This window comes from Canis lupus, chromosome 10 (assembly GCF_048164855.1).
Source record: "Canis lupus baileyi chromosome 10, mCanLup2.hap1, whole genome shotgun sequence".
NCBI lineage: Eukaryota > Metazoa > Chordata > Mammalia > Carnivora > Canidae > Canis > Canis lupus.
The window spans coordinates 35,983,410-35,999,190 of record NC_132847.1 but is presented as its reverse complement, the minus strand read 5'-3'; the positions used below and the strand labels follow the sequence as shown (position 1 = coordinate 35,999,190).

General features: G+C 35.1%; 1 protein-coding gene across 18 annotated transcripts in view; it reads left to right on the top strand.

Moving 5' to 3' along the window:
• Positions 1-15,781, top strand: part of NFIB (nuclear factor I B) — a 436,272-nt gene that overhangs the window by 325,309 nt on the left and 95,182 nt on the right. For all 18 annotated transcript variants that reach the window (XM_072841373.1, XM_072841371.1, XM_072841380.1 and 15 more), the window contains one exon: positions 9,977-10,030. In XM_072841373.1, coding sequence (XP_072697474.1) covers positions 9,977-10,030 — 54 coding nt within the window. The remainder of the gene's footprint in view (positions 1-9,976; positions 10,031-15,781) is intronic.

Below are 15,781 nucleotides of genomic sequence, written 5' to 3'. Positions count from 1 at the left end.
AGGAACTCATGTCTATGATAAAAAGAGCACTTTTCAAATAAGAATATGACTTCAGTCAATGACTGAATCAGTTGCTAAATTTGTATTTGGAGAGACGTTTTTAAAAAAATAGAATACATGTAGATAATCCTCAGACAAATAATAGCTAGGATTGGCATTACTGGCAATTATAATTTGAGGAAGGTGAAAAATGCCTTAAGTTAGAGCAGCCATCAAGGTCTTGTCTATTGTAAAATAGTGATCATTTATTCACAGGTGTTGATTGAGCACCTACTAATATGCCAGGAATTATGCTAAGTAGTAAATAAGACTTCCATGTATCTTGACCTCATGAATTTTATAACCTAGCCAACCTAGTCCTTTAATTTCCAGTGTTGTTAGTGTTTTCAAAGGGAAGTGTATAGTGAAAACAGAGGAGGACCAATTAAGTGGGGCTTCTGGGCGAGGAGTGAAAGTGGAAAATTAAACCTTAAAATGTATTTTTAAAAAGTATGTTAGGGCAGCCCGGGTGGCTCAGTGGTTTATCGTTGCCTTCAGCTCAGGGTGTGATCCTGGAGTCCTGGAATCGGGTCCCACGTCAGGCTCCATGCATGGAGCCTGCTTCTCCCTCTGCCTGTGTCTCTGCCTCTCTCTCTCTCTCTTTCTCTCTCTCATGAATAAATAAATACAATCTTAAAAAAAAAAAGTATGTTAATCTTTCTCCACAAATACTTGTGCATATTTTCACTGTTGTGTGAAGTTATTTTTCCCCCTCTTATTCCTGTTGTAAATGACTAAGGCTAAAAATTTGTACCTTTTTCTCATCTGGTTTTAAATGATTGGGCAACGTGAAAACTGATTGAGGCATAAGTGGTTTGCTTAGGGTCAGAGTACAAGTGGTTGGCAGTTACTGAATGGGACCCAGGCGTTCTGACTCTCCAGACAGTTTTGAGAAAACACAGCCTGCTCCCTGAGAAGAAAAATTGCCAACAAAATATTAGAAAGTCTTGTATCTGGTTTTAATCTAGATATACAATATGATATTAAGTTTTGGAGAAATACATGGAACGACCTAGCTAGCATAAAGGGGCCATGTGTCCACAGGACTGTGGCACCTGTAGGATTTAGATTAATCCATGAAAACCCTTGGACAAAATAAAACAGATAAGTCAGTCACCATGTCAGACAATGTAACAAGTGCTATTCAGGGCTTTGGAGATAAGAGAGCATTTATTTTTCCATGCTTTCCTTTTAAGAGAAAATCTAAGACTAATATGATCATAGATACGTTGCATTTGGTTTATATTGAAATTTTACATTGATTTTTTTCAACTTGCCTCTATAATTATGTTCTTGAGTCTGATGACGTTCTGGTTTTCATTTTCAGATTCATATTTCACCAACATTCTCTTTGCACTACATACCTTACTATAAAATGCAGGTTTCTTGGTTTCCAAGGGAAAAAAAATGTATATTACATAGAATAGCTAAAATCCACAATGTCTCCCAGATGGGAAAGACAGGACATTCATCTCATCTTTTCCTACTGGATCTGGCTGGGCTTTGGAAAGTACTTCATTGTTTTCATGTGGCAAAACGTATTGGCCAATTTTTCCTTAAAGTACGCAGTGGCGTGTTCATCTAATATTATGAGATATGGGCAGCATTTATGAAAGATTATAAATCTTACAACTCTCTTCAGAAACTTAAAATACAGCTGGAGATGTTTTGCTTCCAACAAACATGCAATCTTCATAAAATTGGAAAAGAAATGTTTTGAATAAATAATGTCTTGGTTTATTTCTCTCTAGTGCAAGAACTATTTTTTTAGTCAAAATCATGCCATAAAACTCCTCCCTCCACTACACTAACACCCCTGCCTCTGTATTTATATTTTCCTGGTGCATTAAAAAATTTTTTAAGTATGCCAGATTGCTTTGCCTTGTTTTTAAAGATAGAAAGCTGGATTTGCTCCCGGGGACTCTTTCCCTAACTAGGCCAGTTTAAAAACTAAACAAGGATTGAGTCAGTTAATTAATTTAAATGAGATTACAAATCAAAAACATATTACGCAATCTTGATTTAATTACCACATTTTATTTACTTAATTGAAAACACACTGTAGAAACTTAGCAATCTTGACAATGATCAGTATGGTGTCTTTGCATTCTATAGGGTAAAGGCTTAGAAAGCAAGAAGTGTCGATGATCCTGGTTGTGACCTTTGGTTCACTCAATCCCTGGATCAGTAAAGAATCATTGAACTTAATCTTAGGTCAGAAAGGTCAGATACTATTATCCCTGCTTTCGTTTGTGAGGTTTTGGTGCTAGTTAATGAAGCAGTGCAAACTTCTGGTCACAGATATTGGCAGGTTTAACGCTTTTTGTGCAGGGGTGTTTGTATCTGCACTGGTCAATAGTCCCCTCCTGAGAACAGGTTTAATTTGCTCTCATGCAGGCATATGATTTTTTTTCCCCTTAAATTTCAGTGGCCTCTGTCTTTTGGCTAATTCTTTGTGAACCAATTTTGGTCCTAAGTCCAAATAAATCGTTATTTTAATCCCTGAGATATGATGCTTTGAACCCAATCACCCTGTTAAAACCAAAAACGTAGCTCTTCAAAAGAAAGTTTAAAAGTAGAACTAGTGGAACATGTGGAAATAAGATATAGAGGATATATTACATATCTACGCTCTTGTTTTATATTTTCTTTGGTTAAGTTAATTTATCTGTAATGACCCTCAACGCAGCAACCTCTCTTAAGACTATGAGTTTTGTTAATATTGAACATATATTTAAAAATCTATGTTAGCCAATGAAAAGGAAGATCATGGGCCTTTAGATGGGAAATAATATAGATTAAAAAGCATGATTAAGAATATGTAGGAAGCCATGTTTCCTGAATATTACTTTGCTTCTGCCAAACATATTCAGAGAGGTTTGATTTCTCTTCCTACTCAGAACTGGGTTTAGTGGAGGGAGCACAGGTTCAGCAAAAATATATCACAGACTCCGTTAACAAAGTGACAGAGTTGATGCTTTCCATGGGTACATGGTTAACCAAGTTTTGCAAGGAAGCAGATGCCATATAATGGAATGCCCTATTGAGAAGAGAGAGAGATACAGAAGCTAGAGAGAGACAGAGGGAGATGGAGAGAAAGAAGGAGCAGGCATTTTCCTACACCTTTACATGCTTATGAGAGACAAGGAAAGCACTTAGTTTTTCTTTGTTCTTTTTTTGTGTGTGTTACTCTAATAAGCATTTAATAGAGGAAAAAAATATTGTAAAACTATAGTTTTGTGTCACCCCAATTGATGAAGCAGTCCTCCATTAAAAGTGAAGCCATGTAGTATTTTAACTGTGCTGGAGAAAAATATGGTGAATTATGTAATCAGATTGCAATTATATAAAGCTAAATCACTGTAAATCCCAGGGAAGCAGCCATTGTGGAAAATAAACTGTCAAGAGTGAGGAACAGCGCTTGGGGCAGAGGGAAATGGAAGAAGGTGAGGGAGGTGGTGCCCTAAGAGAACTGTTTTCTCCTCCTGCACCCCCTTTAAAAAGGTGCCTGGTTTTGTCTTATTTTTGTGTGTCCCTATTATAAAATGCATGCATTTGTATCCCTTCCCTCAGGGTTTTGCTTGTTCCTTACATCTTGACTTTTCTCTTTCTTAAGTGATTCTTTCTGGCATGCTACATATTTAATTTGTAAAAATATACTATTTTAGTATGTTAGTAATTAACGTTTAGGAGAGAAAGAAGGGGACCATTCTAAGTCTTTTAAAAAAATCCCATGGTATTCTTTAGTTGACAATGGGCTATTTCTTTACCTGCTTAAAGCAAAAGAATATGACAAAGGGGCCCTTTATCACATGATGACTAATTTTAGTTCTAGCAAGAGGCTATCTGTAGGTTAACAGGTTACAGTGTGGGTTTCATTTACTCTTCTGATATCCCTTGATATAAAAGCCATATTGTTATAGAATCATAGAATTTTAGAGCTAGAAGGGATATGACAAATTACCTTCTTCAGCCCTTCTTTGCATCAACATGACTATAAATTAAAATCATGCCTCTCAAATTTAGTTTTTCTGTTGATACTCCAGTCATGGTGTCAAAAAAGAAAATGAATTCCTGAAATAGGTTTCATCCAGGAATATAACGACAGCTTATGTATAAAGGTCATTAAAAGCTTCTTGGCCTCCAGCTTGCAAACTGGGGGTCTGCTTCCGGGCCCTTACCGAACATTTCTTCCGTTTGTAGGAGAGACCCCCAAATTAATTCTGACTAAAATAGTCTCTCTCATCTACTCCCTCCCATTTCCAAATATTCCATCGGGAAGTAAAGGAAGCAGAACTGAGCCTTAACTTCAGGCGAGGACTAGTACACCTAGCCCTCTTCCTCTTTTTGTTGGCCACCAAAGGTGTGTCTGTTTGACTTCTAATGTATGTTTCTTCACCGAAGGGGCATGGCTAGTCTTTCTTCTTTGTACACTTCCTTAGTTTTATAGACCAATTGTTTCCTACTCATTTAGTTTACTCAACCGAGTGTCAAGCAGTATATTGAAGATTAGGGGTATAGGCTAAATAGGTCAGCATCCCTTCATGTATTTCATGAATCTAAAAGGCGCATGACCTCAACATGAAGGACTTTGGGGAGGAAAAAAAGGGTGACACAATGTGCAAAGACTTGGAGGCATCAAGTGTGGATGATACATGGGGAAGCAGAAGACTAAAATATGACCTGAGAGTTGGTAAAGACCAGAAGGTGTCTGGAATGGCATGCTAAAAAATTTGGAGATTTTTCTGTATTTAGAATACATGTAAGGGTTTTAGCAGTGAAGTAGCTTAATCAGTTTAGGGTTTTAAAAAGCCTTGGTAGCAGAGTAGAATTATGTACTATCATAATATGACATCTGTTCATTTTTCAAGGATCTGTTCCTTAGGTCCTTCCCTCTGATAATTTCTATGACACACCCTTACTCATCCTTCCTAGGAAGAACCAATTGTTTGCTGATCTTGATATAAGACTCGTTATTAGCACCTATCACTGTATTATATTTTATTTGTACATTTACTTCTTTTTGGGCAGCCTCTGAGCTCTAGAAGGCATAGAATGTATATTCTTCTTAAAACAGTGTTTTAAGGGTCATTATTATAAATTAATTGGAAATTTAATAGGCATGTATTAAGAACCTTTTTATGTTCCAGACATCAGCAATTGGGATATAGAAGGTATTCTGTGAATCTTACTGATTCATATCTAATCGATGCTTATAGTAGTTACCTTCAGAAATTTTTCAGTTTTGATGATCTGCCCCCATCAGATAATTGAGTACTTCAGAAAGTTAGTACTCAATAACAAACATTTAAGTGGTGATTATTTGTTTATTATCTTACATATTTAGCGAATATTTTATTGGACTTCCACTAGATTGTTAGTAAAGCATTAGAATTCTCTTTGTTTAGCAGGGAGAATCCAGACTAAATTTGATTTAGAGTTCTCCTCTTTTTCAAGCATCAGTAAGCTTATAGGTTTTAATAATAATTGTTTCCAACTTAGAAAGAATAGCTATGGGCTTTTAAAATTTATGAAAAAGGTTTTGAATGTATTGGTAAATGGTAGGAAGGAGGAGGGAAGTTAGGGGAAGGTCAAGTTCCCAGAAACATTTAATCTACTAAAAGATCACTTGGCTGTACGTGATTTGCAGATTGCATCATAACCTCTCAAGAGGCAGTGTGACTGAATGGGTGGCCTATGTAGAGAACATATGTTTTAATAGTTGTCATGTAACTTTGGACAAGCCATTTAGGTCACTTAAATATCCCAGGATCTTCTAAAAAAAAAAAACAAAACTGGGTCATTAGGGAAACTGACCATTTCTCTTCTTAAGATTATATTTATTTGAGAGAGAGTGAGAGAGCAAGAGAGCATGAGCTGGGAGGAGGGACAGAGAGAGAGAGGGAGAAGCAGGGAGGCCAACATGGGGCTGGATCCTGGGACTCCAGTATCATGACCCAAGCCGAAGGCAGACACTTAACTGACTGAGCCACCCAGGTACCCCAAAGCTGGCTATTCTTTAGGTAAAGTTTAGATATTAGAAGAGCCATAAAAGGCTGGCTGCTTTTTAAAAGGGAGTGCACAACAGGATTGAAGAAAAGTTGGTAAGGGTCATGTGGGGATGTGAATCTTTTCTTATTCCTGGAGGAGGAGGAATAGATTGAGTTCCAAAAGCAGTAACTTAGAAATGGCTTCATTAATTATATTTTTCCAAGAAGAAGACATATACATTTAACTGACACTTTTAAAATATAAAGAATAAGGGTAATATGAGGTTTTTAGAAGTACAATAATTATACTCATATAAGTAATACAAGCTATTTCAGTTCTACATCATGTCCAGTGAAGTCAGAAAGAGACAACAAAATGTAGAAGATCTAGATTGGGGTCAAGGAAGAGAAAATAAAATGTGGAAGGAACGATGAAGGACTGGTTTAGGTGTGCTGCCTTCAAGTTCCGTTTCCCTCTCTTGTTCTCCACTGCGTCCAGATTGTTCTAGACTCAAGACCCAGTGTGCTGGGCAACTCACAACCCCCATTCTTACCAGCCTTGTTCTTCAAAGACTTCAGTCTTCTGGAGGTAATCTTCATCAAGTGGCTTGTACCTACTGCCTTTTGAGCATGAGAGTTCCTGAGGCCTTGCAACTCTCTCCCTTGAGAGGAGAGGGTGGCTATAGCTTTAACATAGGAATTCTCAGCAGGCACACACTCCTTCATGTTCAGGCCATTTACCACAGACCATTTTACATGCTTGCCCTGGGACCGGTGGGTAGAATTTAGTCATATCCCTTTTCTTCCTTTTTTCCTGAGAATTAGTCCATTAAATATATTAATCATTCTTTGACTGTGATCTCTGTGATTGATATATTTCACTTACGGATTGTATGGGATGTGTCTGACCAGTACATGATGGTTTACATAATGAAAGCTTTGCGATGATTCTATGAGATAGATAGTATTACAGTTGTAAAAATATAGACCACAAGGCTCTAAGAGTTAAGTAATTTTGCACAAAATCACACTACTAGTGAGGAACAGAGCTAGAATTCACAATAACATATTAACTACACACAGACACACACGCACACAGGACTTGAGCAAGTGATGGAAGTGGTTGAAGAAAAGGGTGTAGAGTAATGTGACCTGGGTGGTGAATTGGAAGGGTTTTAAATGTGGTCTGAATAATTCCTTCTCTGAAGTTAACCACAATAACAGTTCATTTTGATTTCTCTGCCAAGTGTGACTCCCCGGTTACTTCCTTTTCCAGCAGTTGGAATTAAGTGACTGGTATAAGATGCCATAAGAGTTAAGAGTAGATTATAGCGTTAGAATTTATAGTCTGAAAAGTAAATGTTAACTTGCTCACTCTCTAAGGGGGCCCTATTCTATGTTTTGGGGTCTAGTTTATACTATTTTACTTCATGAAAAGGCACAGACTTTGGAATATGAGGGGAAAATCTGCCTTTGTGTGCCAGTAAATGCCAGATCATTTTAGAAAGTGGAATTCTTATTAAAAGCAAGTGTGTGACTCAAATTTAGTGTCTACTTCAGTTTTTCCTCAAATACTTGTTTTTTGTTGTTGGTTTTTTTTAGTAATTATATTGTTTTCAAATGAAGAAGTTGGTGTGCAGTTGTTGGAAATGGGGGAAGGGGTAATTTGCAGCAGAAAAGAATAGAGTTTCCCAAGTGGGATGTTGTGGTAATGGGGGTGCCAGTGTTCTAGCTGAATACTTTTAGGAATAGAAGAGACATTCACTTTTTTAATTGACCCAAGTTTTAGCAGCCAGATGTTGGGAAAGAGTTTTGTGGTACCATTTTGAAATTGATTTAAGTAAACATGCTAAGGCTCATGGAGAGTCTACAACCACTGTCCCCTGAGGACAACCTCAACCTGCCTCGTGTGTCATCAGGAAGGTGGCATTAGCGACCTTGAAGGATGCAAGGTCTAGGCCTCCGTAAATGTGAAGTAAACATTAAAAGGAAAAAGAAAATATGAAGAGGCTCTCTGTTCAGTGGTATGTTAACAACAACAATGACGGCGACAATAATAATAAAAGTAGGAACGCCTCAAAATGTTAGGGTCACGAGAAATTAAACTGGAATGTAGTATCAGTATTGAAGGACATTTGTCAGAGGGACTCAAGGCAGAAATAACTGAAGCAGTAACAAAATAGTGTAATTTATCATTTTTATGTAACTATCATACTCCATGCCTGGAAAGTGGCCAATATTATACCATTTTTTTTAGGAATGTAGAAAGAGAAAGATTGACTTTCTAAGTTATAAGTCACTGAGTCTTGCCTCAATTTCAGAAACAATGAGAGAATTCATGAGAGACAAGCATTTTAGAGGATATCCAACTCTGACCGTCTGCAGGAGACACTAGCTTGAGTGGCCCTTATGAGTTTCTTTGCTTGCATTCTGGGAAGTCAGAAATCAATTGGTGGATAATGTGGGAATCACCACATATATTTGTGTAGATTTCATGAAAACTATTCTAGAGAAAAAAAAGACAAAGGAAATATGATGAAGAGGTGGAATTCTGATCTCAGCATTATATCTAGTTAGCAGGCATGAGGCAAAGTGCAAAAATAAATGGCCAAATTCTATACAGGAAGAGACTAACAGGATCCCCTTGCATTTCACATCAGAAGCAGCAATTGCAATATGCTAATCACTTACATGGATGAACAGAATCACCCTGCTGAAAAAACTAGCATAAGATTTTTCTGCTTAAATGAGACTGGATTCTTGTCTTGGCATAGGTACCATGGCAAGATTTCAGGGAAGAGATTTATCTATGGCCACCGATCAAATTTTGTTGAAATTCAGTATCAAGTTCAAAATTGCCTTTCCTAGGCAGGCAGAGAAGGCTGCTGAATCCGAGCCTTCCATTCCTCCGGCGTTTACCGAAAGCCTGGTGCATTTACAGCCTTGAACAGCACACTGCGCACTGAGGAAGACACAAAAGAAGTAGATAGAATCTCTGCCTCAGCTTAGGAGCATACAATTTAGTTGGGGAGACAAAACTTAAATACTAGGACCAATAAAATAAGATGATAAAGCAACCTGCAAGTAAGTGTATAATGATATGGGGCAAATGACACAGATAAATGCAGAGGGGACATAGAGGAAAGAGGAACGAACAAAACACAAGAGTGTTAGGTTAGCTGGGAAAGGCATGTTGCCTAACTGTAGTATAGCCTCTACGTTGTTTCCTATAGAAAGCATCAATGAAAAATAACGTGGGATAGGAAATTTGATTATACTACATTGATCTTTTTCTCCTTATCTGCAGTCTGTCTATCACAGATGGAAATTAAATTGATCCAACAATTTGCTCTCCATAAAGCTGTGTTAGTTTCTACCTAGTAATTTATGCTCTTCTTGGTGTTTGCAAATCGATTGCTATTATGGGATGAAGACAAATCTGGGCCTGGATCCAGTAGGTTGGGAGATTATGGGAGTGGATATGTGTGTATGCACATGAAATCCTGGAAAAATGGACTCTCGTTTCTGTGTATTTTACTCTTCGAATAAAAACATTTTCAGGTTCTTAAAAGCATGTTTAATTACACTCAGGTTGCATTTTTAGGGGATATATCTGCTTTATTTCATATTGGTACTAACAGGCCCGACCTTCAAACCACCTTTAGTGGCTTTGTAGCCAGACCTTTTGTTTCAAAAAGCCTTGCTCCATTCTGAGAATATGGTAGATCTCTACTTTATTTTTTCATTTTGACATAGAAATATGTATGGACATTTATCTAGCTCGATAAATAAAGTGTTGCTGCTGAAAGGCTTGGGAAAGTATACTTTTTTTAAACACTCAGCTTCGTTGTTGCATCTTAAAAAATTTTTTTAAAAGTCCTTCTGAGGATTGTGAAATTCATTCAAAACAAATTAAAAAGAAAACATTTTCTGTGATTTCTTTATAGATTCTGGACAATCAGGAAGTCCAAGCCACAATGATCCTGCCAAGAATCCTCCAGGTAAATATGTGCTCCAGGACATTTGCAATCTAACATTGTTGGAGAACAAAGGTACCACTGTATAGGTAAACACCCCATGATTGGTCAGCTGCCTATTTTGTTCTGGCAGGCAGGTATGATCAGGACAAGATGTGATTCTCCATAGGCCCTTCACAGTGGCAAATACTTCTATATAGGCGTCATCAGTACTTACCTAACCACCACCGTTTTAATTTTTGGTGATGTTTCTTGAAAAATGAACATGCGTGTATTTTAGTTGTACATTGTTCAGGTGCTAAAAGTCACTGCTGCTTAAAAAGCCAAAAAACTACTTCATCATTCTTTTAAAATGCACAAGAAAGAGTAAAAATTTCCATACTCTTATTATAGTTTATCAACTCGTATTACTTTATAAGGAGGGTTGGGCTAGAGGGTGGTTATGTTTTCAGTGAGGGATTTTTTTCAAACAAGTTTTTATTCCATAAGGTTTTTATTAGATTCCAAGAATCAGGAAATAATGAAAGTAAGACTTTTCCTTTAGTATGATGTATGCCAAATACCCTCTTTATGTCCAGAAGTTGTTCCAGATCTGAAAATACGCTTTTATAACTTGGCTGTCTTCGTAGTTTCCTTGCTTCTAAATCTGAATATATAGAATTTGACATTAATTTGGGGGCATTTTGTGTTTTTTCCTCATAGTATAAAACTTGTGCAAAGAAGAATTTCTACTATTTCATTATCAGAATAATTTTATTTGTATTTGCAACTTGGGGAAGAGAGTGCTCTAAGAATAAACCAACAAAACCAAAACAAAATGAACAAAAAAAATCCAAACTCCCCACATAAGTCCCCTACCTCCCCAAATAATTTCATCTAGTTGTTTTCGTTGAAAATAAACCAAACCATTTATGAAAAGTAATAATAAAAGTTTCCTCAGGTAGAATTAGTATTAGGTCCTTAATTATCTGACCTCCCTTGTCATAGAACTTTGCTACTGTGAGATTGTACTATCTAAAAAACCCCAAACTGTAAGAAAATAGACCAGTCTTATTTTGAAATGATGTTACAAAGATACAGTAAGTAAATATGCAAGGAAAAGTGCAAAGTCAAGACAATATACTTCTTCTTTTTGAGTCTTGCCTATATTTTGTTCCTTATTTTTATCTTAGAAAAAATATATTTTCCAACTACATATTCAGTACTCTGTATTGTACAAAACCTTACTGTTTGGCAAAAGTAGCAGATACTTCAAAGATCAAAAGTTTTAATTAAATATAGATTGAAAAATGTATGCTAACTCGATTGGTCTTTTATCAAAATCATTCAAAATTACTACGGATTGATAACACATACAAAAATCAGAAAAAATTAAATGTAATTTCCAGTTAAATTTATTATTTTATTTTTTGTGTTGGTGGGAGAGTAGAATAAAAAAGACAGAGTATTTCAAATGTAATAAATTTGTGAGAAATTTTCTTAAGTTGAGAAAATTTCGTTGGGGTATGCCTTTAGCTTTACTAAAATTTCTTCTTTTTACTTGAGTAATGTTTTCCCTGTATAGCATGATAACTCAGAGTGAATCATGTCCAAACATTTTTTAAAAGCTTCCTCACTCATTTTAGGAAGAATGGGGTGGGGGAGGGTGGTTAATAGAAAAAGAATTGATAAGTAATGTAAGTCCGTCAGACTAAACAAAGGATATGTTCTTTGCATTTGAAATTAATAAAGCTGTTATCATTTAAAATGCATTTCTGAACGTGTACAGAAAGAATTTTACTTAAAAATGTTCTCTACTTATGCTGAATGAATAATTGTAAAATAGTTATATAAGGCTGGAATTTGATATTTTAATATTTGTCAGGAATCTTGGTTAAATTTTTCTTTTGCTATATTCAGTGTGGCATCTCTTAATTCATCTGTTTGCATATAATATGACAAACAGAAATAATCAAGGTAGGACAATTCTAATTTTTTCCTTTTTAAATTTTCCTTGGAAATCAAACCTTTTTGAGAACAATGTCTTAAAACTGGAATGTGTTAGATCATATGATTAGTTGAATACTGCATATATGTAAATGCTACATAAATTACCAGTTTTTCAGGTAGTATATAATAAAACATATATGATATCAAAATTAAATGGAACAAAATTAAAATTTTCTTTGATGATTTGGAAGCATTCCATCATTTTAGCATATGTTGCTTATCATTGTATTATGGATTTAATCATGAGATTATTAAAGAATCCTTCTTGATGAAAGTAAGAGTTCTGCAGTAACGAAATAAATCAAGCCATTAGGTATGTAGAATGACTTCTAATTTGAAATGTGAAAAATCAGAACTTATTAAGGTTTTTGTTTTGTAGTCAATTGCGATAAATTATATGCATTATTAAAAGCTCTTTTCACAGGACACCTGAATGGTTCAGTCAGTTAAGCGTCTGATTTTTGATTTTGGCTCAGGTCAATCTCACAGTCAGGAGATCAAGTCCCTCATTGGGCTTTGGGCTGAGTGTGGAGCCTGCTTAGGATTCTCTCCTTCTGTCCCTTCCCTACTCATGTGCATATTCTCGTTCTCTCTCTCTCTCTCGTGAAGAAAAAAAAAAAGAGAAACTCTTTTCATAAATATAAGCATGTTTGGGATTTTAGAACATAATTTATCTTTTGGAGACTTTTTTCATCTTTGTGTTCTGGCTTTGGCTGAAATGTGGAATCTCTAAAGTTTCAGATGCAGTATCTCAAAAAGACACAGTGCATTCATGAGAAAATTCAATCTAATACCATAAACAATGAAACAATCAAATTGCTTTGCTACTTGTATTGTTATAACAAAGGGAAGCTAAACTTTTGAAAAAGATCATGTTGAGTGCTAACATTTTGTAATAACCAGTAGTTTTCCATTGGGAGATGTGCAGCCCATGGACATAGTTACCATCTACTTCCCAACAGCTTAGGAAGAGATGCCAAAAATTCAATCTCTTTTGGAGGTGGAAGCTCTGTGAAATCTGTTCCCCACTGTTGACATGAAGGTGGAATCCCATTATGTCATTCTATAAGATGCATGGTCTGCTCACAGATTGAACACCCACTCTAGCTTGGCCTTTCTCCAGCATCAGACATGACTATCTGACATGGAGGCCATATCCTTGCTGGTTCAGAAGAACTTTTGAAGGACCTTAAAGCTCCTCAGACTAGTATGATTATCTCCATATAGGCCTTTAATTTTTGTGCTTCTTGACTGAGATTAGTATATAGTGAGCAAACAGAGCAGAAGCAAACAAAAGCAGTACATTATTGGAAGGAACGATATGTGATATTTTTAAAGGCATTTTTGCAATTTTTTGTTATTTTAAAAAGCAATGAAAGTCTTTATTGCATTTTCTTATACTATTTGTGATTTAATAGTTTGTTTTAGTCTTTGTTACATGGTGGGGATGGGGATCATTATCTTTTCAGGGCTAAGGTATTTCAAAATTCTAATGGTGCCCAAGGATATGACATTGTTATTTTAGTCAAGAAGCACCAGACCACTTCATTTATTTTAATGATACACATTTCGTTTGTTTATGATGGAGTCAGAAGTTATATGTTTATATCTAGTTACTTCTTTTTAAACATTAAATTATTCCTTTCTAAGCAATGGAAATATGAATCCTCTCTCAACTATAGCAAACAACTGTTTGGACCAAAGGAGAGTAAATCACTAATTTAGGAATTAGACTCCTCCTAATTTTTGCGATAATTAAAAACTCCACTGTCACTTTTAGGAAATGTGTGATCGAATTGCAATTTTTTAAAATTAGCTTTGAATTGCCCTGTTGTTTTATATCTCTGCTTTCCTTGAGCTATGGTCTTTTAGATATTCCTATCTCAATCACTTGCCTAATGCTGGAATGGTTAATATCCAAAGAAAACAAGGCAAACTAGAAGTTGGATTTTGCCTCTGGGTCATTTAGAAGCTGACACCTCATTTTGAAGTTTAGGAAGTCTGTAGTTATGTGGGGAGTTTTCTCTTGGCTGGAAATACAACAAAGAAATGGAGAATCTTGGGGCAGTTTTTGCAAATTCTATGATGAAAACTTATGAAGCATTCTCTGTAGCATTAATCAGAGCTTTCTCAACTGGAAAGACACAGATTTATCCTACTTTCTTTTTGGCACATTTTGGCCTGTGCTATTTTGTGTGTTGATTTTTTGCATGTAGTCTGGCAAAACCTCTGGAAACCATTAGGATTCTATATTGGGTGGATGTCAAATAAGCTACCTTATATCCTCTCTGGAACTAAATAAATAATTGAATAAATTAAACAAGGAGTATCTATTAACTAACAATATTCTCATCTTATATTTAAGAAATTATTATGCATATAAATATATAAGTATAATATAAATGTCTAGTACTATAAATCATATAAGCATATAAATAAATATATATAATATATATTCCACCTATTAGAGATCATAACATATCTTTCTCTGTCTGACTTCTTTCAGTTAGCATGATGTCCTCAAGATCCATCCATGTTTTTGCAAATGGCAAGATTTCCTGCCTTTTTAATAGTTGAATAATATCCTATATATATATATATATATATATATATATATTCAATTTACAGATACACACCATATATATATTCCATTTATACATATATACAACACATTTTCTTTATACATTCATCCCTTGATGGGGATTTAGGTTAGTTTCATATCTTGGCTATTGTAAATAATGCTGCAATGAACATGGGAATATATATATATCTTTTTGAATTAGTATTTTCATTTAAAAAAATAAAAACCCAGAAGTGGAATTGCTGGATCATGTTGAGTTATATTTTTAGTTTTTTGAGGAAAGTCCATACTCTTCCATACACCAATTTCCATTTCCACTAGCAGTGTAGGAGGGCTCCCTTCTCTTCTCCCTTGTCAACACTTGTTATTTCTAGTCTTTTTGATAATAACCATTCTAACAGGTTTGAGGTAATATCTCATTGTGGTTTTGATTTGCATTTCCCTGATGGTTAATAACGTAGAACATTTATTCATATATCCATTGGTCATCTGTATGTCTTTTTTTTTATGTCTGTTTAGGTCCTCTGCCCATTTTTTTATTTTATTTTATTTTATTTTATTTTATTTTATTTTATTTTATTTTATTTTATTATTTTTTACTATTGAGTTGTATGAATTCTTTATATATTTTGGATATTAGCCCCTTATAATTATATGATTTGCAAATATTTCTGCCATTCAGTAGGTTGCCTTTTCTTTCTGTTAATGGTTTTCTTGCCTATGCAGAAACTTTTTATTTTTTATTTATTTATTTTTTTATTTATTTTTTTTGCAGAAACTTTTTAGATTGATGTAATCCCACTTGTCTATTTTTGCTTTTATTGCTTTTGCTTTTGGTGTCAGATTCAAGAAATTATTGCCAAGACTGATGTCAGAGAGCTTACTGCCTATGTATTCTTCTAGAAGTTTTATGGTTTCAAGCCTTACATTCAAGTTTTCGATCTGTCTTGAGTTAACTTTTGTTTATGGACTAAATAATGGTCTAGTTTCATTCTTTTGCATGTGATAGTGCAAATTTCCCAAGACCATTTATTGAAAAGACTGTCCTTTCCTCACTGTGTATTCTTGGCTTCTTTGTCATAAATTAATTGACTGTAAATGTGTGAGTTTATTTCTAGGCTCCCTCTTCTCTTCCCTGTTCTTCCTATTCTCCCATTGATCAATGTTTGGGATTTTATACCAATACACACTATTTTTATAACTAT